Consider the following 20,884-nt stretch of genomic DNA (forward strand, 5'->3'; position numbering starts at 1 on the left):
TTGCAGTACCCTGCATTTTTAATGGAATAAAGATATTTGCATTAGAGTGCCATCAACCTGACATTTGTTTGGTCTGTATGTCTCAGTGGTGAATTACCTATTTTAACCCAACTCTTCCCCTGTGAATTTATGTTCAATCTACAATTTGTGAAAGTATCACCGCAATATAATAATTCCTAATATTGGGCAGATTTAATTCCCCTTTCTCTTTATTATTACACAGAACTTCATACCTAATTCTCAGTTTCTTATTAGCCCATATCAGGGCAGACTGACAACTCATGGGGCCCCCGGGCAATAGGGGATCCTGGGGCCCCTGTGTCCTTGCCCACACTCAAAGCACACCCAAAAAAGCCTATAAAGAAGGTACCAGGGGCATTTCATGGGGCCCTCTACTGAACCCGGGCCCTCGGGCAGTGCCCAAGTACTCGAATGGTCAGTCCGCCCCTGGCCCATATATATTTAAGTATTCGTTTTTTTATTATCCCAAATAAGGATCCTGGGATATGGACTGGGAGCATATGGAATTTATACACAATTTTTGGAACTATCATCATTTTAACCAAATGTATACACCCAATCCAGGAGACCCTGCCCCTTGAGAGTCTTCTCAATTCATCCTTTATTAATGGAAAATAATTTACCTGGTTTATGTTCTTTATATAAGGGGCTAGCTTTATTCCTAGATAACCTAATTCTTCTCCCTCCATGTGAATAGAAAGTCTTTTTGTAAACTCTCCATACTATTTTAGTAATCCCATTAGATTGGGCAATGTTAATCCAGGGTTCTCGATATAAAACAGCATGTCATCTGCATATGCCACTACTTTATGATCTACTCTTTGATTTTAATTCCTCTAATATCTACACTCGTTCTTGATAAAATGATAAAAATTTCAATGAGTACAATGTTGCATGACCGCACAATTGTCATTCAAAGTGTGACAGCACTGAAAGCCTGGACAGGAAGGGGCTGGAAGTGCCCGGTAGGTAAGGGGCTAAATAATCCTACCTTTCCCCCCTCTTTTCTTCCTCTTTAACTTTCCGGTTCTTAGGATTCACATCGTACAGCCTGCTATAATATTTTTGGAACATTTTGGTGATATCAGTGGTGGAGTATACCAGTTCTCCTTTTTCATCTTTAATTTTTTAACACACGATTAGAGAAGATTACCTGGATAGCATGAACGTTTTGTATTATGGATGAGATTAGTAGCACATTGAAACAGGAGGTGTTGAAACTGTGGGATGGAATGTACAAGCAATAGGTTGGAAGTATAATTCACTGTTGATGCCCCAGGTGGGCACTGAGTTTTTTCCACCAGGGAAAGACAATATTTCAGGGAAATGCTTTAAAGATGTAGATGCACTTTTACCGGATAAAGTAGTTAAGGAAAGCTGCGCACTTTTCAGGATTTAAAGAGTAAAAAATAGATATTTGTTGTATTAGATGAACTGAGATATTGTCAATTAAGACATTTTTTTTTCAAAGTTGCCTCAACCATTGAGGATGTTGGAGGACATGCTCCCATTTGAAAAATTGTTGGGTTGTGATATAGCTCCAAAACATGTGGTATATAAGATTCTTATTGAATTGAAGGGGGCGGATCCTCCGTCATTCTTAGAGAAATGGGAAAGGGAACTGGGAACAAAAATGACTGAACAACAGAAAAAAAAAATGTTCATATTAACACATGGGGTGAAGAACATGAACAGAGTTGAAATGAACTAGAATGTCTAACGAGATGGTATCTGACACCGAGTATTGCACATAGACAATGAGTAGAAATCTCACCCCTATGTTGTAGGGGATGGGGATTTAAGGGAACAATGGCACATATATGGTGGGATTGTCCAAAAATACAGGGATTTTGACAAGATATAATCCAATTTATACAAAAGATATTGGGGATCACTATACAGAAGGATCCGTGGGTGTGTCTATTTAAACCAAATTTACCTCTCCACCCCCCACCTCACCCCCTCACTCTCCGCCCGCATCGCCCACCTCCTGAACGACATATCAGACTGGATGTCGCTCCATTTCCTCAAATTAAACCTGTCCAAAACTGAGCTCCTGGTCTCCCCCCCCCCCCGCGCCCCCCTCCCCATCCTCTCCATCACTACTAACAACGCCACCATCACTCCCACCCCACATGCCAAAGTCCTGGGTGTCACCCTGGACTCAAACCTTTCCTTCCCACCTCACATCCAACTACTATCAAGATCATGCAGGCTCCACCTCCGCAACATCTCCAAGATACGTACATTCCTCAACCCAGACACTACCAAACAACTTGTACACTCCCTCATCATCTCACGCCTGGACTACTGCAACTCCCTCCTCACTGGCCTACCCAAACGCTATCCCCAATCCAGTCGACCCTGAACTCTGAGGCCAGACTCATCCACCTCACCAACCGCTCCACATCTGCCTCCCCCCTCTGCCAATCCCTTCACTGGCTCCCGATTGCCCAACACATCAAATTCAAACTGCTAACTCTGACCTACAAAGCCACTCACAACACTGCCCCAAACTACATAACCGACCTGATACCCAAATACTACCCTACCCGTGCCCTTCACTCCTCACAGGACCTCCTACTCTCTAGCTCCCTGGTCTCCTCCTCCCACGCCCGATTGCAGGATTTCTCCAGGACTTCCCCCATCCTCTGGAACTCCCTACCCCAATCCACCCGACTGTCACCTACCCTCCTTACCTTCAGGCGCACCCTGAAAACTCACCTCTTCAGGGAAGCCTATGCCACCCTCACCTAACAACTGACCTCCTCCACTTCTCCCACCACTCCATCCCCCACAGCCATTTCCTCCTGTACCACTTTCCCCTCCCTCCTAGATTGTAAGCTCGAAAGAGCAGGGCCCTCAAACCCCTCGTGTATTGTATTGTTACTGTATTGTCTCATGTCCTGTCCCCCTCGCTATTTTACAGCGCTGAGCAAACCCTTTGGCGCTATATAAATACTGTATAATAATAATAATAATTTTTTAGGTCAGATATATCAGTGAAACAGTATAAAAATAATGTATTATTATGCCCTATAATTAGCATGGCTAAGGGACTTATTCCCAAATTCTGGCAAGTACAGGAGCCTCCAACAATGAGGGACTGGATAGACAGGGTTGAATATATAAATAAGATGGAGGAGTTATACCATATAGATGAAGATAAAATGGGAAAATTTAGAAAGGAATGGGGAAGATGGCATGAATTCAAGACATCTAAAAAAGATATGGAAGTAGTGGGAGTACCAGGTGGTTGGAGGCAGGAGAATTGAATGGAACGTCTGGAGTGCCGTAGCAATAGGAAAAGGGAAAAGAAAGGTTGGAGAGAAAGAAAGAATGGAAAGAAGAGGAAGCGTAGGAATAGATGATCAAAGGGAAGGGATATGGACATGGACTGGAAAGATGGAAAGAGATGGGAAGAGTTATATGGACTGGAGCAGGTTGAGGGGTGATTGGGTGAGGGGGGGGGGAGGGTAGATAGGGATGTAAAATTCAGATGAAATGTTTGTATTTTGATGAATATGATAAATTGTTGAGCTTTGTAATTAAAAATAGAAAAACATTTAAAATAGAAAAAAAAGATATAATAAAAAAAAAAATAAACACACCCCTGCCCCCCTCCCCAGCCCCCCTGCTAGTCATCCCCTTGATTAGCGATTGAATGAGACTGTATAACTATTCATCCCAGGGTCTCCCTCTTCCAATCCACTATATTCCAGAACCTACTAGAAGGCAATGGGAAGTAGTTGAGCCTGCAGCCAGCATGACCCAGAACAGCCAAAAGCAATCACCCTCTGCTCCACTAGCTTACCACGCTATTTAATGTGGAACCCATAACATCTTGATAAAAAATAACGGGGTCAATTTACTAAAACTGGAGAGTGCAAAATCTGGCGCAGCTCTGCAGAGAAACCAGCTAGCCTCCAGTTTTTTTTTTCACAGCTTAATTGAAGCTAGAAGCTGATTGGCTACAATGCACTTCTACACCAAATTTTGCACTCTCTCATCTTAGTAAATCAACCTAAATGTTCTTTCACAAGGAACATACATTCCACATTAATAATTATGCTACCAAAATCAATGTGTGCACTGTAAATTGCCCCCAGCATTGTTCCTGTCTCTTCTTCCAGAGGCTGCCATTTTGCTGGAGCCCAGAACTCCTGAGCAGCAGTACATTTCTAGACTGTCAACAGATCAGCCTCTACAAATTAAGCAACGTGCTTAAAAATAGAGAGCAACTGAGCATTTGCAGAGCAGGGTGACAGTGTATTACTGGATTTTAAACAGTATAGGCACTTATTTTTAATGTTCACAATAGCTGTGCTGTCCTACTGACGGTTAGCCAACAGCTAGCTAACAAACATGACAGAGGCAGCACGTTGTTCAATTCCAAAACTGAATATACTTCTGTGAATAGTTCTGTAAAACTGCAATACAATTACCGTATTTTTCGCTCCATAAAACGCACCTGACCATAAGACGCACCTAGGTTTTAGAGGTGAAAAACAAGAAAAAAAAATATTCTGAACCAATGGACTGCAGACACAGTACAGGGGATGACCAGAGACTGCGGACACAGTACAGGAGATGACCAGAGACTGCGGACACAGTACAGGGGATGTCCAGAGACTGCGGACACAGTACAGGGGATGACCAAGAGACTGCGGACACAGTACAGGAGATGACCAGAGACTGCGGACAAAGTACAGGGGATGACCAAGAGACTGCGGACACAGTACAGGAGATGACCAGAGACTGCGGACACAGTACAGGAGATGACCAAGAGACTGCGGACACAGTACAGGAGATGACCAGAGACTGCAGAAACAGTACAGGAGATGACCAGAGACTGCGGACACAGTACAGAAGATGACCAGAGACTGCGGACATAGTGCAGGAGATGACCAGAGACTGCGGACACAGTGCAGGGAATGACCAGAGACTGCAGACAGTGCAGGGGATGACCAGAGACTGCAGACAGTGCAGGGAATGACCAGAGACTGCAGACAGTGCAGGGAATGACCAGAGACTGCGGACAGTGCAGGGAATGACCAGAGACTGCAGACAGTACAGGGGATGACCAGAGACTGCAGACAGTGCAGGGAATGACCAGAGACTGCGGGCAGTGCAGGGAATGACCAGAGACTGCAGACAGTGCAGGGAATGACCAGAGACTGCAGACAGTGAAGGGGATGACCAGAGACTGCTGACCTTTGGGGAGGGAGGGGGAACTTGATTCCAGGACTTGGTTTGCTAATAGACCCCCCAGCTACAGCTTAGTTGGGACCTTGATATCTTCTTAGTGGCACCTCTAGAACTCCTGCCCCAGGGGCAGAGCCCTTGCACAGGGTCTCCTCCAGTAGGACTGGAGCAAGGAACTCTTCCTCCCTCCTCAGGCCTCAGACTATTTATTGCCTCCAGGGGCGGACTGACCATTTGGTAACTTGGGCACTGCCTGAAGGCCTGGGGTCAGTAGGGGGCCCCATGAGATGCCCCTGGTACCTTTTTCATAGGCTTTTTTGAGTTTGGGCAAGGACACAGGGGCCCCATTATCCCCTATTGCCTGGGGGGCCCCATGAGTTGTCAGTCAGCCCCTGATTAGCTCTGCAACTATCTACTGGGCACACCTCCACAGGGATTGGCTGGAGTCCCATAAATATTCAGGCTTTTTCCCTCCCACTATATCTCCAGAATCCTCTGAAAAACAGGGGGAAGCAATCAGAGCATCAGCCTTTGAGAGACGGAGCAGGCCAGAGCAATCAATCCCTGCTCCACTGACTACAGAGGAGATACCTACATTTGCCTAGCATCCTATGCTACTGTAGGGGTGGGGGAGTGCTAAACTGAACAAGGTCCACTTTCCACCTAGAAAGAGATTTCAATGTTTAGATGGCTTTAGAGAGGCTACAATTTATGTTTATGAGTTAAAGTTTAATATGGACAAGCTGATTATGTTTTTTTGAGACAAGGGACACAGTAAAGCTAGATATAGACAGTTTTAAATCTAGCCTGATGTGTCAATTCTCACTATCTGTATATGAATAATCAGTATTGGCTGTCTACCCTAAGATCATTTAAATTCACAAGCAATCTGTATAGCTATTGAGCACAAGGAATGAGTGTTGACTAAATATCAGATGGTGCCACTCCACCTTGATTCAACACCAATATGTTGAGCATCAAGCTTTTGTTTGTCACATGTGGAACAGCGGTGACATTTTGTAACTGCTAAAGGCAGGGGCGGACTGACCATTGGGGAACTCGGGCACTGCCCGAAGGCCCGGGGTCAGTAGGGGGCCCCATGAGATGTCCCTGGTACCTTTCATAGGCTTTTTTGGGTGTGATTTGAGTGTGGGCAAGGACACAGGGGCCACATGATCCCCTATTGCCCGGGGGTCCCATGAGTTGTCAGTCCGCCCCTGGCAAAAGGATTCCTTTATCCCTTTTGTCTGATGAAGAAATAATTTGGAGGCTCTTAAATGTTTCTGCAGTTCACCATTGTAGGGAGAAGGTACTTCCAATGGGAGATTTTCTTCTACATTTATGATTCCTTATAATTACATGGATAGATAGGTGGAAATCCAGGTAAAAAAAAAACCCCACAGAGGTCCAAACATTACTCTAACCTATCAAAACAATAACAATGAAAAAACAAACGCTCATTTAAACAAATTGATAGCTCTATAGCAATTTTTAAAAATATAAGGGTATTGTTATAGTAGATTGAATGATTCTTATAACTCATCTTTGATAGATTGTCCATCACAGAATGTCCCTGAACCACACTCCACCAATCACCTTCTATCTCATCGGTTTCTCTGATTTACACTATGCCAGAATTCCACTCTTCCTATGTTTCCTGATCATCTACTTGTTGACACTGCTAGGCAATCTGTTGATCATCTTTGTCTCCTGGCTGGATGTCCATCTTCAAAAACCCATGTATTATTTTCTCATGAATCTCTCCATTCTTGAGGTCTTCTACACCACAACGGTAACCCCTAAGCTGTTACAAATCCTCCTGGGCTACTCTCACAATATTTCTCTGGCTGCCTGCTTCACACAAATGTATTTCTTTCTTTCTTGCGGTGGAACGGAGAGTGTTCTTCTGGCACTTATGGCATATGATCGCTATCTAGCCATTTGCAGACCCCTTAACTACTCAAAGCTGATGCACTCAAGAGTATGTCAAAGCTTAACCATGACTACTTGGTGCATTGGATTTGTGGCCTCATTATTACCGACGGTTTCCATTTCTACTCTTCCGTTTTGTTCTGCTCTAGCAATTGACCATTTTTTTTGTGACCTTTTCCCAGTTTTGAGGCTTTCCTGCATGGACACATGGCTGATTGAAATTTCCATCTTTGTCTTGACCTGCATAATGGCCTTTGGACCTTTTTCTTGGACCCTCATCTCCTATCTGTTCATCATCGTGACGATAATGAAAATGTCTTCTGCCACTAGCCGTGATAAGGCCTTCTCCACTTGTGCCTCCCACCTGTCCGTTGTGTCCATCTATTACGTCACTGCAATTGTCATGTACATGGAGAAAGGCTCACAAAGCCTCAGTAAAGTCCTCAGCATCTTCTACTGTATGGTCACCCCACTTTGTAATCCCTTTATATATAGCCTACGGAATAAAGATGTAAGGAAGGCATTAACTGACATTTGGCATGGATGAAAAAGTTGAAGAACTTTTTGAAGTTGGTTCTTTATATTTAAAACATTTACGGAAGCAGGAGCATGAAGTGCAGTTGAATACTGCCAATAAGGTGTGCACTATAAAGATGGCAGAGGACAGAGGCTGCCATTGCAGTACTGACTAATTCTTCCTGGTTGTCATAGGGATGGAGATGGAGAATACAAGTTTTGATTCAGCTTCGATTTTTTCTGATTTTTTTTTCCCGTTTTTTGCTATGAAGACACTGATTTTTGCTTTGTTAGCAATTTTTTCAAACTCAATTTTATTTATTTTATTTTTAATATTTTGATCCTTTCTATAAGATATTTTGGGTACATCAGATATGGATGATTTCAGGTGGAGATCTTCTAAAAGTATTCCCCAGTGATGATGGAAAATCTGTTTCATATTTTTGTGTTGGGTGTGGAACCAAATGATAGTAATTATTTGGGACAGCACTAGAACTCTTGTTGAGTCCCTTGTTACTTATTGCAACTCAAACAGTCTGGGCCAATTGTGACGGAGGGTAGGCAGGACAGAACACACAGAGCAGATGGCAAATGCAGAAAGCTTTATTGAGAGAACAAAATGACAGTCACTCAATGGGAAAATGGCAGGGAGGGTGATCTCGCCAGTAGGGGGACAGCAAGGAGGGGCTAAAACATTTGCAGTCTAGTATCAAGAGCAAAGAAAAAGTCTCTGTAGCAGATTGTAATCTAACAGGGGGGTTAGGGGATCATCACAGGCACAGTTCAGGTAAAACAGGGAAAAGCATATGCCCACGGATCTGTCAGGGTGTCCGGTCTCCCAGGGATAAGAAAACAAGATGCAGCTACCTGTTGGAGGTCCGGGACAGGCGAGGGGTCTCTTCCTTTGGGGCAGGGGGTCTCAGGCAGGCTGGCTTGTGCGGTCTCCTCTTTTACTGGGATCTCAGGTAGCAGGCAGGCAATCTCCCCCCTTCGCTGGGGCCTCAGGCAGCCTGGCTTGCACGCTCGCCCCCCTTTGGACTGGGGTCTCAGGTAGCAGGCAATATACCCCTGGGCTGAGGGTTTCCGGCAGGCTGGCAGGCAACCTCCCCATAGGCTTGGGGGGCTCAGGCAGCTGGTTTTAATCTCCCCTCTGCTGGGGTCTCAGGCAGGTAGCAGGTAATCTCCCCCCTTTGCTTGGGGTCTCAGGCAGGTGTGGCTTGTGCGGTCTCCCCCCTTTGGACTGGGGTCTCAGGCAGCAGGCAATCTACCCCTGGGCTGGGAGTCTCCGGCAGGCTGGCAGGCAATCTCCCCCTAGGCTTGGGGGGCTTAGGCAGCTGGCAGGTAATCCCCCCTCCGCTGGGGTCTCAGGCAGCAGGTAATCTACCCCTGGGCTGGGGGTCTCCGGCAGGCTGGCAGGCAATCTCCCCCTAGGCTTGCGGGGCTCAGGCAGCTGGCAGGTAATCCACCCTCCGCTGGGGTCTCAGGCAGGAAGCAGGTAATCTCCCCCCTTTTCTTGGGGTCTCAGGCAGGTGTGGGTCATCTCCCCCTAGCCTTGGGGGTCTCAGGCAGAGTCTGGTCACGAGGGTCCTGCCGCAGCTGGGGCTCCCTCCGTGACTGCACAGCAGAATGGATGATCGGAGAGCTCGGCATCAACCTCTTAAGCTGATACAGGACACTCTCCGATCGTCCTGGCAACTGGGGCGGGCCGGGGGCGGTGGGCCTCGTCGCTCGGCAACGAGGCACGCGCTCTGGACACGGGCCACGCTTCTCATGAACGCGACCTTTGTCCAGGGACATCTGCAAGCGCGGGAACTTCTTGTGCCCACGCTGCAGATGACAGGGATCGTTCGGCATCAGCTTATCGCCATGATCCCTCTCATCTCTGCAGGAGGCTCACACCTCTCCATAGAGAGGTGTGAACCTCGCCATCCGGTCTCCTCCAGCCTCGCCGGATGGGGACAAGATAGTGGCAGAGGTGCGAGGGGCCGCGCCTCTCATCCTGCGAGGCTCGGCTTCAAAGAGCCGCGGCAGGACAGGAGACGGCGGGGGGGGGGAGGTCATCCTAAAGGGGGGATGGAGGGGAAGCAGCTGTGACACCAATCTTTTACCCATGTATGTGATCCAGCCATTCTAGCCTTTCTAGACTTAGAATTATATCACACGGACACAGCTATCTATGCAAAAAATTACACCAAATCTACTGCTGGTAATTCTTACCGCTATTTCCATAGTTGCCACCACCCTAGGTGGATGCCGAACATCCCAAAAAGTCAGTTCTGCATACATTGTCACAACTGCTCTCGGGACGAAGATTATGCCCTTCAGGGTGAACTCCTTAAACAAAAGTTTAAGGAGAAATGTTATCCTACAGAACTAATTCAGGAGGCCTACATTCTATACCAACATGACCATAAGCCAAGCTGAGATTAAAAATACTATGCAGAAAAATCCCCAATCTTTACCATTGAGGTTCACCACTCAGTACCTGACCTCATCAAGGGCAAACATTCCCATAGATGCAATCACAATCTTGTGGAAAGCCTTCCCAGGGCAGTGGAAGCTGTTATGGCAGAAAAATGGAGGCCAACTCTATATTAACGGCCATGGTTTTTGGAATGGGATGTCCAACAAGCTCATATCGGTGTGATGGTCAGGTGTCCATAAATAAATTTTTTTTTTGCAGGCTCTGCTTGCAAATTTGCAGTGCTACATGTCCATTCTTCCTACACCACTGATGCCAGGGCAGTCTTCCCCTCTATATTACCACTGGCATGAGGCATTGTCTTTCCTCCCGGGAACTACTGATTTTCATTATTTTTTCTTTTTCTGAAACCACCAATGCTGTAACATTTTCCCTCCCAATGATGCCATCAATGCTGTGTTTTCTTTTGTCACATTGCTTACTGCAAAAACGACACCTCTGTTTTAATGAGTCACACCACACTAGTTGTTATTACCTTTTTGTGCCCTATTTCCCACTGAGGGGTCTATTTATTGAACATTCATTGCATGAACATCAGAAGCATTCCTACAAGTTGGTAGAAATGTCCCGTATTTTCTCCAAGAGATTAATACCTGTATCGCCAGCTCCTTCTAGTGGTCAAAATGTGGTATAGTTTTCTCAATGAGATAGTTCAAAAAACTATACCACATTTTGGCCACTAGAAGGAGCTTCTAACACTCATGCAATGAATGTTTTATAAATAGACCTCCTTACTGACTTTTAAAAAGTCTCACATATGATATTATTATTATTATACAGGATTTATATAGCGCCAACAGTTTGCTCAGCGCTGTACATTATAACATTATAATGGGAGACAGTACACGAGACAGTACAGTAACAATACAATGCGATACACAAGGGGTTCAAGGGCCCTGCTCCTTGGAGCTTACAATCTAGGAGAGAGAAGAGAGTGGTACAGGAAGAAATACCTGTGGGGGATGGAGTGGTAGGAAGAGTGGAGGAGTTCAGTAATTAGCTGAGGGCGGGGTGGGCTTCCCTGAAGAGATAGGTTTTCAGGGTACGCCTAAAGGTGAGGAGAGTAGGTGATAGTCTGATGGATTGGGGTAGGGAGTTCCAAAGGATGGGGGAAGCCCTGGAAAAGTCCTGGAGACGGGCATGGGAAGAGGAGACCAGGGAACTGGAGAGTAGGAGGTCTTGTGAGGAGCGGAGAGTGCGTTTTGGGTGGTATTTGGATACCAGATCGGTGATGTAGTTTGGAATATTAAGGCCTGGTTCACACCTATGTGTTTTCTAGTGCATTTTGTAGAAATGCACTACAGTCCAGTTCCACGGTTTCCTATGGGACTCAATTACATCTATGCATTTCTAAGCCGCTGCATTTTTGGAAAGAACTTTTTAAATCAAACGTATTTGATTCAATAGATTTTAAAGGGCACTCTCCAGAAACCCATGTAGTTACTTTTTTATGTTTTGCATTTTGTTTTTTTCCCAATAGGAAAGTATCCACTTTGATGCTACTTTGGATAGGTGTGACTTTGTGCAACTTTTTTTTTGCTAATAGGAAAGTACAACAGTTTTGTTCATGTGGTGCAAATTTGATGCACCTTTGAAGTGACTTGGCACTCAAGTAGCATCAGAAGCATTAAAGATGCATCCAAGTTGCACCCATCCAAAGTCACATCCAAGTCGCATCAAAGTCATGCCCATCCAAAGTCACATCAAAGTGGCATCAAAGTCATGCCCATCCAAAGTCACATCAAAGTGGCATCAAAGTCATGCCCATCCAAAGTCACATCCAAGTTGCATCAAAGTCATGCCCATCCAAAGTCACATCAAAGTGGCATCAAAGTTAATACTTTCCTATTGGCAAAAAAAATGCAAAAGGCAAAAACAGATCAAAAAACATTCCAATAATGCATGTTAAAAAATGCAAAACGCAGTGCAAAGTGCACCGGAAAAATGCATCAATCGCAACACGCAAGGTGTGAACCTAGCCTCAGTGCAACAAAGAGAAAATACAATACCAGAGTAGTCGTCACTTCAAAACACTCAATTGTCCATGCTGATTTTTTGTCATTCTCTCTGCTTGACTATTAACCACCATAATACCGGCACTTTCTACCCCCCTCGTCCAGGCCAATTTACAGCTTTCAGTGCTATCACACTTTGAATGACAATTACTCGGTCATGCAACACTGTACTCAAATTAAATTTTTATTATTTTAACAACTAGATAGATTTTTATTTTGGTGGTATTTAAACACCACTAGGTTTTTGTATTTTTTGCGATATAAACAAAGAAAAAAAATACAAAATATGAAAAAAGGTAATTTTTTCCTTTGTTACTATTACAAAATTTAACAAATAAATAATCTTTATTCATAAATTTGTAAAATGTATTCTGCTACATTTCTTTGTTAAAAAAAAAAAGCAAAAGACAAATCAGTGTTTATTACTAAGTCTGTGTGAAAGTTATAGTCTCTACAAACTATGGTATATATCTGAAAACTGATAATTTCTGATGCCTATGACTGCCTATCTCATTTCTTGAGGCCCTAAAATGCCTGGACAGTACAAATACCCCCCCCCCTTTTTTTGGAAAATGAAGAAAATAAATAAAATGTGTTTTTTTTTACAAATGCCCTTTTGACAAGTTATTTCACACACATGGCATAGACATACTTAGAATTACAGTTGCAAGTGGTCCAAAATGACTCCAGATCGTTGTGCAGGTCTGATCTGCAACTACAGGAAACGTTTGGTTGAGGTTATTGCTGCCAAAGGAGGGTCAACCAGTTATTAAGTCCAAAGGTTCACATACTTTTTCCTCCCTGAACTGTGAATGTTTACATGTTATGTGCAATTAAACCATGGCAACATCTAATGTTTGTGTAGTATTATGTTCAGCAGACTGTGTTCTTCTATTGTTGTGACTTAGATGACGTTCAGAGCACATTTTATGCCCAATTCATGCAAAACTCCACGTAATCCCAAGGGGTTCACATACTTTTTCTTGCAACTGAACACAAAAAAACACATTCTGCTACTCCTCCAAATTATAGGGTTACCAAATGTGTGAGATTTTTTTCACAGCCTAGGTGCATAGAGGGGCCCAAAATCCAAGGAGCACCTTTGGGCTTTTAAGAAGCAAAAATTACACGTCAAATTTCATGACTACCTCTCACATTCCTCGAGGCCCTGGAGCACCAGGATCAGTGACCCCATTTTGGAAAGCAAACACTCCAAGGTATTTTCTGAAAGGCATAGAGGGTCTTTTGAAAATATCATTTTTTGCCACTAGTTTTTGGAAAATGCAGGAAAGAAAATGAAAATTATTTTTTTTACAAGAAGTTGCCAGTTAATAAGATATTTCTAAAATTCAAGTATATCCTCCAGGAACAACATAGCATCCACTTGGCTGTCTATGTAAATTGGCTGGACAGGAAGTGGGAAAACTATAAAAATGGTTTACTTGTTGGGGTATTAAAAGTATTGTTTGCACTGTTTAAACATTGGATGTTTTAGTTTGCAGTGAAGTTTATTTTTTAAGGTTGTCAATAAATATGTAATCTGTCAGTAAAAAGGTTGTGAGGAGTTGGCAATCTTGGTAAAATATTATTCAATGTTTGTTCCTGGCATGATAAAAATTATTGTCTGAAATCAGCTGCCAAACTCTTGCTCTGTCCAACCACAGTACGGGCCAGCAGAGGACGAGGACATTCACACCTTGAACCCAGAAGAAAGATTTACAGGTATGTTTCCCCAGCCTGGAGCTGCTATCTGCTCACAGTACAATTATTGTAGGTGGGCAGCAAGTGGTTGAAATAATGCCTTGCAATCCTGCCCTGATTGTCTTTGTTCAGGCTTTCCTGTTATGGGTTGACGTCTCCTAATTGTCCTGTCCCATGCCCTCTTAGTGGAGACCACAAGTGTCTGTGCCAATAAACATTGTTTGGGCACAGCCTACCATTGCCAGAGTCAGTCTGGATCAATAATATGCATACCACACATGTAGACAGGAAGTTGCTGAAAGTGGCTTGAATAGATCAGCCTCAGAGCTAAAGGAAATTAAGAACATAATTAAAAACAGTATGTATCACTAGCCCTCTGATGGGCCCGCTAGTTTGTCCCAGGTTCTCTTCCCACTTTGGTGTAGAAGCAGACAGGTGCACAGCAGCATAGCCAATCTCACAGCTCAATGCTCAAACTTAGGGTGTCGTTAGATGTTTCATTGCCAGTTCAACTTGGTTGGGGTTCAGGGAGCTGTAGGGTACTCCAGAATACTCCAGAACAGTGCTATAATCAGAGGGCAGTCTTTGACTTGTCTACTCTCCTTAAGGTAGCCCCCTCTTAGCAGACTGTAGGGGGATAAGGAACTTTGAGACCCTCAAGGGATCGGTAAGGTCCCAAACCAGCAGCACTGGAGAAAATGGTCAAAGAGAAAGTAGAAATGAACAGTCACTAGGATCCTGCACTCAGGCCTGTACTCACAATGTCCCCAGATACTTGGCCCCATATTGGCCAATCACTTCTCCAGTGAATTCCCAGACCAGATCCTCAGTGAAATCCCTAGATTTGGCTCCAGCTATTTCCAGAGAATATGCCCCTTTGTTGCACTGGGACCTTGATGAATTCCTACAAACCTCACCAATACTGCCCAAAGGGCAACAGCCCTTCAGGCTGGGGAACTTCCCTTCCTGGCTGCTCCAGACCCCATACTATTTATGTACTCCTCAGCCATCTACGAGGCATCCTTATTTCCCAGGGATTGGTTGAGACCAAATAAATATTAAGGTCAATGGTCTGCCTTTTCCAACCTACTACATTCTAGAATCCACCAGAAAGCAGCGGGAAGCAGTTGAGCCTACAGTAAGTGAGAACCAGAACAGCCAAAAATAATCACACTCTGCCCCAATGATTACAGAGGAGCTAAAAAACTAATTTTACCTGAATCTTTCTAGCAACCTATTGTAGGAAGGTGCTACAAGTCATTTCTGGAAAATGGGAATTGTCTATGACAAACTGTGTTAAACTAAATATCATCAAGTTAGGGTTTAGATCTTCTATAAAGTAGTATTTTACCCATATCAATGTTTATGTTTTTGCAGTAATTGCAATATAACCCTCTTCACCTCCTGGTTCCTCAGACTATAGATAAGAGGATTCAGCATTGGGGTCACCACTGCATAGAAGACAGAGGCCACCTTATTTTGTTTCTCAAGATGGCTAGAAGAGGGGTGTAAGTAGGTGACGAAAACAGTGACATAAAATATGGTAGCACACATTAGATGGGAGGAGCATGTACTAAATGCCTTCTGTCGACCCTTGGTGGATTTCATTTGTAGAATGGCTGATATAATAAGAGTATAGGAGACCAGGATGGCCGTCAATGAGCTTACTGTGCAAAAACATACAAAGAACACAGTCAAAATTTCACAAGAACGAGTATCTGAACAGGACAATTTGAGTATTGGTGGGATGTCACAATAGAAATGGTCCAGCAGGTTTGGACCACAATACTGAAGAGTGAACATACAACTGGTTGATGATGTTGACTGCACAATGCTAATTAGGAAAGCAATGAGAACCAGCCCCTGACATTTCTTCTTGGTCATTATTGAGACATAGTGGAGCGGATGACAGATAGCCACATATCGGTCATATGCCATGCTCGATAGGATGAAAATCTCTGTACTTGCCAGACCAGCAAAGAAGCAGAACTGAAGGGCACAACCAATGAAGGAGATCTGCTTCTTCTCAGAAAGGAGGTCGGACAACATTTTGGGAGTAACTACCGAAGAGTAGAAGAGGTCCACCAAAGATAAATAGTTCAAGAAGTAGTACATCGGAGAGTAAAGACTGGGAGAGATATGAACAATTACCACCATTCCAACATTTCCGAGGATGGTCACCATGTAGACAAGCAGGAAGAACACAAAGAGGAATGGGACAAGTTTTTCATCATCAGTTAAACCAGAAAACTCAAACATGGCTACTTGCGTCCTGTTTTCTCCCATATCCATTGAGCTTTTTCCCTGTGATGGCTGAAACGTAAATTGGTTTTCTTTAATCTGAGATAAAAAAAGGTAATTTACAGAAAAACGTGTTTAAAGCTGAAGTCTGGCCACTAAACCATTCACCTCCATTATAGATGTATTACTTCCACTATTATATATGACAGCTTCTCACAGTAAATTGTTGTTAAGGATGACAGAGGGTACAGGAACCACTGAGTACTTAAAAGCCAGCAAGGTCATCAGCCCTATTCACTTACATGACCAGAAATACTCAGCCATGTAAGCAAATGGGGTGGGGATAGTACCACTTGCAGGCCAGTCAAGTATCTGGCACATCATTGGTTTTCAGGTGGTTTTACTGAAATAATGCCTGCAGCTGCCTGATGCCATTTCTTAGAGCCGACACTCAGTTTTCTTGCAATGAGAAACAGAGCAACTAACTATCTGCTCGATCGCTATTACAAGCAGTGGCTTTACCGGGATTTCCTGTCCCACCGGTAGTACCAATCGACCAGCCGGGGCTGCTGACAACTGGTCACGGAGCCGAACAAAGACCGGATTGGCTTTGTTCATCTACATTATATAGTAAACTAGTTTTAAAAAATAAAAGTGTGCAATCGCCCCGATCTTCGTGTGATTGAATGCTTTTAAGGGCAGAGGAGGGATTTGGGATCTTTTTGACCCCAGATTTCTCCATAAAGGCCTCTTTCACACTGACATTTCGATCAGGTCAGCCTGTCAGTTTTTCATGGTGGACCTGATCGGACCACACGTAGAACTCTATGGACCGACGGGTGTCAGTGGACAAGTGTCTGCTGACTCCCGACGGCATACGATCCGATCCTGTATGCCAAAAACATTCCCCATCCATCTGGTGGATTAGGTGACTTTCCATTTCCATCCGACTGCCCACAGAAAAAAGTGGGCTATGTCTGTGTCTGCTCTGCAGCAGATGAGGGGGTTGGGTGCTTTGGGGCAGGGGGGCTCCCCCCCCCAAACCACCTTGTCCCCATGTTGATGGGGACAAGGGCCTCCTCCCCACAACAGTACAGTGGTTGTGTTGGGCCTGTGGGTCAGAGGCTTATCGAAACAAGGGGGCCCCTAGATCCTGCCCCCCCCCATGTGAATGAGTAGGGGGTACATAGTACCGCTACTCATTCAAAAAAAAAAAGTTCTGTATAAAAAATGACAGGAGACAGTCTTTGACAAATCCTTTATTAAAAACAAAAATTAAAAAAATATCCCTCGAAGTTGATACAACATCAATCACAATGCCCATCACCACCACCAATCCGAAAAATGTAAAAAAAAAAACCGCTCCACTCTCGACGCGGGCTCCTGCCGTTTGACAGCTGAGCCAGGATGACAGTTCTTAAATACTGTGATGACGTCTCAAGGGGACAGGGGTGACCAAACACATGAACGGCCAATGTTCGAGTCATACTTATGTTCGACTTGAACATCCAGCCCAGGGGTAGGCAACCTGCGGCTCTCTAGCTGTTGTGGAACTGCATTCCCCATGAGGCATTGCAACATTACAGAACTCACAGTTACAGCTATGACTTGCAGAGGCATGATGGAACTTGTAGTCCTGCAACAGCTGGAGAGCCGCAGGTTGCCTACCCCTGATCTAGCCCAACACTAATGGTCAGGATGGCTTCCCACAGAGGAGATGAAGGAACATTCATTCCCCTGATGAATGAACAACGCAAGCGATGAGGATTTTGTCAAAGCTGTCTTTCCCTGGCCAGGACAACCAGGCACACAGCTGAACAAACACAACTTGAGTTTGATCAGTTGCCTTGGAAGGCAGGTGCCATGTATTTGGACTTGAGGCCGAGCTGATGAGAGGGCTTTCCTTGCAGTTGAGTGCACAAGACCCCTGAGGATGGTGACAGGGGATGCTGAGCCCAAAGAAGCATGGGATGCCAGCTGTACTGTGGCCGGTTGGATTGTAGTGACAAAGCCTCTTCAGATGAGAGCCAGGTGGTGAAGGCAACTTGTAACAGACCGCCTGACAGTACCTCTATCAGTCCCCTGATAGAGCCTCCCCAGAGTGCGGAGTCTAAGTACCGGAGCACTTGTTCACCAGGGCCCCTGATGGTGGGGATGGACTTGGAGCGCTCCGGGACCAGGTCGCAGCTGCTAGGTATCTCTACCAGAGTAGAGGAGTCGGCCAAGGGCTCCAGTGGGTTAAGAGTCTAATGTGAGGGAGCCCAGGGATCTGAGGGATGGATGGACGGACGAGCAAAGTCAGAGTCAAACAAGCCGGGTCGATAACTAACGGGTCGGTGAGGTACAAGATGATAGGCAAGGGATAGTCGGGTCACACGCAGGGTCAATACCAAAAAAACAGATCTATAAGGGAACATCCAGGAGCAGAGTCAGGCAAGCCAAGGGGTCAGGACAGGAGAGGGCAACAAGGTCAGACAATCCAGATCAGAGTACTCACAACACAGGCAACAGGATACAAAAGACCATTCGGCAACAAGCGTCTGTGCAGGGCTGGTTTAAGTAGCCCGCCCTGCACCTGACAGGCGCCGCCTAGGTCCCAGTGCCTGCCTAGTATTGTCAAGACGACGGGTGCGCCTGGGTCCTATTGCCCTGCTACCTGCACGTCTTGACAGACGCCTACGCATGTGTAGACCCATGCGTCGCGATGGTGCCTGACACAGCTGGTCCTTGACACACTGGAATGTAAAGGCAGATCACAGCAGGAAAGGCTAGACAGGAGATGTAATCAGGAACAGAAGCCAAGGTTAAATCACAGGATTCAAGCAGAGGAGTGAACAGGAACGTAGTCAGGGCAGGCCAGGGTCATATACAGGAATCAGCAGGAGTAGGTCCATGGAGCAAGTCAAGGTCAGTGCGAGGAGAGAAGCAAGGTGAAGGTCAAAGTAAGTCAAGAAGCAAGTCGGTAACAGGGAATCTAAAAGTGCTAAGCACACAGGAACACGGGTTACAAGGAGCTGAAGGCCAATCAGCAAAGCCTGAGTGCATCTGCCATCCTTATAAAGACCAGAAGGCACCAGGAACTGTCGTGACCAGTGTGTGCCAGTGCTCCATTCCATTACGTTTGCATGCAGTCCTGCATGAGCACAGCCATACTGGATATTGGCAAGTGTGCCAGGTCCAGCACATTCCTTCTCCAGGTTATCCCCTGACAGCAGGGGGTACATGGGGGGGTCTAATAAACCCTTGATGTCACTGTAAAGAGCACCTGTCACTGTCCAAAAGCTCTCTCAAGAGGGTTTTGTTTGCCCATTTAGATGGGAAAAAAAAAGCAAAAAGTACAAATAAATAAATAAATAACTTAATGAATTATTTATACCTGATATTAATGTGCCCTGTTCCTCTTGAATGCTAGGAATTGTATGTGGAATTGTTAGGTTGTGGAACAGACATTTTATGGCACGCTCCAGAGCCTTAATGGCCTTACAGGTCATGTGTGATGGCTTGACTGAGTTATTATTGTTTTACGATAGGGCAGAGGAAAGAGTTTTTCATGGTTTTGTGGAAACAGACATCCTGCCAAGACTAATTAGCTGTGTACAGCTCTGACCAGGTCTGGAAGCTGGCTTCTATTGTGTTCTAATTAACCACTTTAAGTTCGGACACTTTCCCCCACTTCCAGTCCGGACACTTTCACCCCCTTCCAGTCCGGACACTTTCCCCCACTTCCAGTCCGGACACTTTCACCCCCTTCCAGTCCGGACACTTTCACCCCCTTCCAGTCCGGACACTTTCACCTCCTTCCAGTCCGGACACTTTCCCCCCCTTCCAGTCCGGACACTTTCACCTCCTTCCAGTCCGGACGCTTTCACCCCCTTCCAGTCCGGACGCTTTCACCCCCTTCCAGTCCGGACTCTTTCACCCCCTTCCAGTCCGGACGCTTTCACCCCCTTCCAGTCCGGACGCTTTCACCCCCTTCCAGTCCGGACGCTTTCACCCCCTTCCAGTCCGGACACTTTCACCCCCTTCCTGTCCGGACACTTTTACCCCCTTCCAGTCTGGACACTTTCACCCCCTTCCAGTCCAGACACTTTCACCCCCTTCCAGTCCGGACACTTTCCCCCCCTTCCAGTCCGGACACTTTCCCCCCTTCCAGTCCGGACACTTTCCCCCCTTCCAGTCCGGACGCTTTCACCTCCTTCCAGTCCGGACGCTTTCCCCCCTTCCAGTCCGGACGCTTTCACCCCCTTCCAGTCCGGACGCTTTCACCCCCTTCCAGTCTGGACACTTTTACCCCCTTCCTGTTCGGACACTTTTACCCCCTTCCTGTCCGGACACTTTCACCCCCTTCCAGTCCGGACACTTTCACCCCCTTCCAGTCCGGACACTTTCCCCCCCTTCCAGTCCGGACACTTTCCCCCCCTTCCAGTCCGGACACTTTCACCTCCTTCCAGTCCGGACGCTTTCACCCCCTTCCAGTCCGAACGCTTTCACCCCCTTCCAGTCCGGACGATTTCACCCCCTTCCAGTCCGGACACTTTCACCCCCTTCCTGTCCGGACACTTTTACCCCCTTCCTGTCCGGACACTTTCACCCCCTTCCAGTCCGGACACTTTCACCCCCTTCCAGTCCGGACACTTTTACCCCCTTCCAGTCCGGACACTTTCACCCCCTTCCAGTCCGGACACTTTCACCCCCTTCCAGTCCAGGCCAATTTTCAGCTTTCAGCACTATAACACTTTAAATGACAATTGTGTGGTCATGCGACACTGTA

General features: G+C 45.7%; 1 protein-coding gene across 1 annotated transcript; it reads right to left on the reverse strand.

Moving 5' to 3' along the window:
- Positions 1 to 15,228: 15,228 nt before the first annotated feature.
- On the reverse strand, positions 15,229 to 16,167 carry LOC149449637 (olfactory receptor 5AR1-like). The gene has a single exon (XM_089692976.1). It carries the CDS (start codon positions 16,162 to 16,164, stop codon positions 15,229 to 15,231), a length of 936 nt encoding a protein of 311 aa, XP_089549102.1. The 5' UTR covers positions 16,165 to 16,167.
- Between the last annotated feature and the right edge of the window lie 4,717 nt (positions 16,168 to 20,884).

The sequence above is a fragment of the Staurois parvus genome, unplaced genomic scaffold (genome assembly GCF_062004578.1).
Source record: "Staurois parvus isolate SC_StPar_1 unplaced genomic scaffold, SC_StPar_1.0 ptg000609l, whole genome shotgun sequence".
Taxonomy (NCBI): domain Eukaryota; kingdom Metazoa; phylum Chordata; class Amphibia; order Anura; family Ranidae; genus Staurois; species Staurois parvus.

Coding starts and splice junctions, on each gene's coding strand:
- LOC149449637 (XM_089692976.1), bottom strand. CDS start 16,164: ATGGATATGGGAGAAAACAGGACGCAAGTAGCCATGTTTGAGTTTTCT.